This window comes from Micropterus dolomieu, unplaced genomic scaffold (assembly GCF_021292245.1).
Source record: "Micropterus dolomieu isolate WLL.071019.BEF.003 ecotype Adirondacks unplaced genomic scaffold, ASM2129224v1 contig_7995, whole genome shotgun sequence".
Taxonomy (NCBI): Eukaryota; Metazoa; Chordata; class Actinopteri; order Centrarchiformes; family Centrarchidae; genus Micropterus; species Micropterus dolomieu.
In genome coordinates this window covers 1-982 of record NW_025736981.1, presented here as the reverse complement: position 1 = coordinate 982, position 982 = coordinate 1, and the positions used below count along the sequence as shown (strand labels likewise).

General features: G+C 39.0%; 1 gene segment (V, D, J or C); it reads right to left on the bottom strand.

The window, feature by feature from the left end:
• Positions 1-609: 609 nt before the first annotated feature.
• Positions 610-975, bottom strand: LOC123965019 (the record flags this gene model as incomplete). The annotated part of the segment is given in 1 exon segment: positions 610-975. A coding segment is annotated over 1 exon segment (194 nt), but the record flags the coding sequence as incomplete, so codon positions are not given.
• Between the last annotated feature and the right edge of the window lie 7 nt (positions 976-982).

The window sequence follows — 982 nt, the reverse complement described above, 5'->3', positions numbered from 1 at the left end:
TATGACATATTTCAGTTATTCTGTGTGTTTTGTTTTCCAAAACAAAAATGCATTTAATGATTGATATCTAAAAGGGTTTATGGAGAAAGTAAATCAGCAACATTTGAATTCTTTCCTTTTCTCATCTTTTATTTTTCTTTGTGGTTCTTCAGCAGAATCAGTATTTAAATAGCTCCTGGTTAGAATAGCAGATTACACTAATGTTGTGCTTTTGTTTTGGTAAAATATTTTTTTCATATAATAATGTTCTTGGATTCACCTACGCAATAAAAATATTAAAGTTATTAATCTTAAGTCAGTTTGTCAAATGTACCTACCATGGGTTTGTTCCAAAGGTTTGTTACTGCAGAGTAATCTGGAATGACGACAGTATTCATCAACGCATTCATAATGAATGAAAAATGATGGACTTCTTCTACCATCACTGTTTTGTAGTAACCAAAACATAATGAGGAGTTTTGTCTGAGTTTGTAAACTCTGAATATTCTGTAACTTTAGAAATATATTATGACGTTAAACTGTTGTTCTCTGGATGTGAAACAGTCACCGACACCATCAAGAGAACATTTATTAAGACACTTTGATAATAATAAACATGAAAACAGCTGATTGGATGAAAAGATCTTTATTATCTGGAAACACTGAAATAATATTGAAACAGTGCAACAAGCTAGTAAATCTTGCTGTTGAAAGATGTCAAATAAAAGAGAGAGACAGTTCCAGAGTGCAGAGTGAGAGCAGGAGCAGAGGAAAACCAGTAGCAGAGTCCCAGTGAGTCAGGTCAGGACTGGGAACACTGGTCTCTCCTCAGTGTCTCTGAGAGCGGAGTCTGGGAGCCCTGGGTGGCCTCACAGGTCACAGAGCCCACCTTCCTCCACTGGTCTGCAGAGAGCCTCAGGGTGCTGCTCCAGCTGTAGTGGCCGTCCTTCTGCAGCACCCCGGGGCTCCTGCTCTCCTCCCAGCTGCTGCTGCTGCTGCTGCT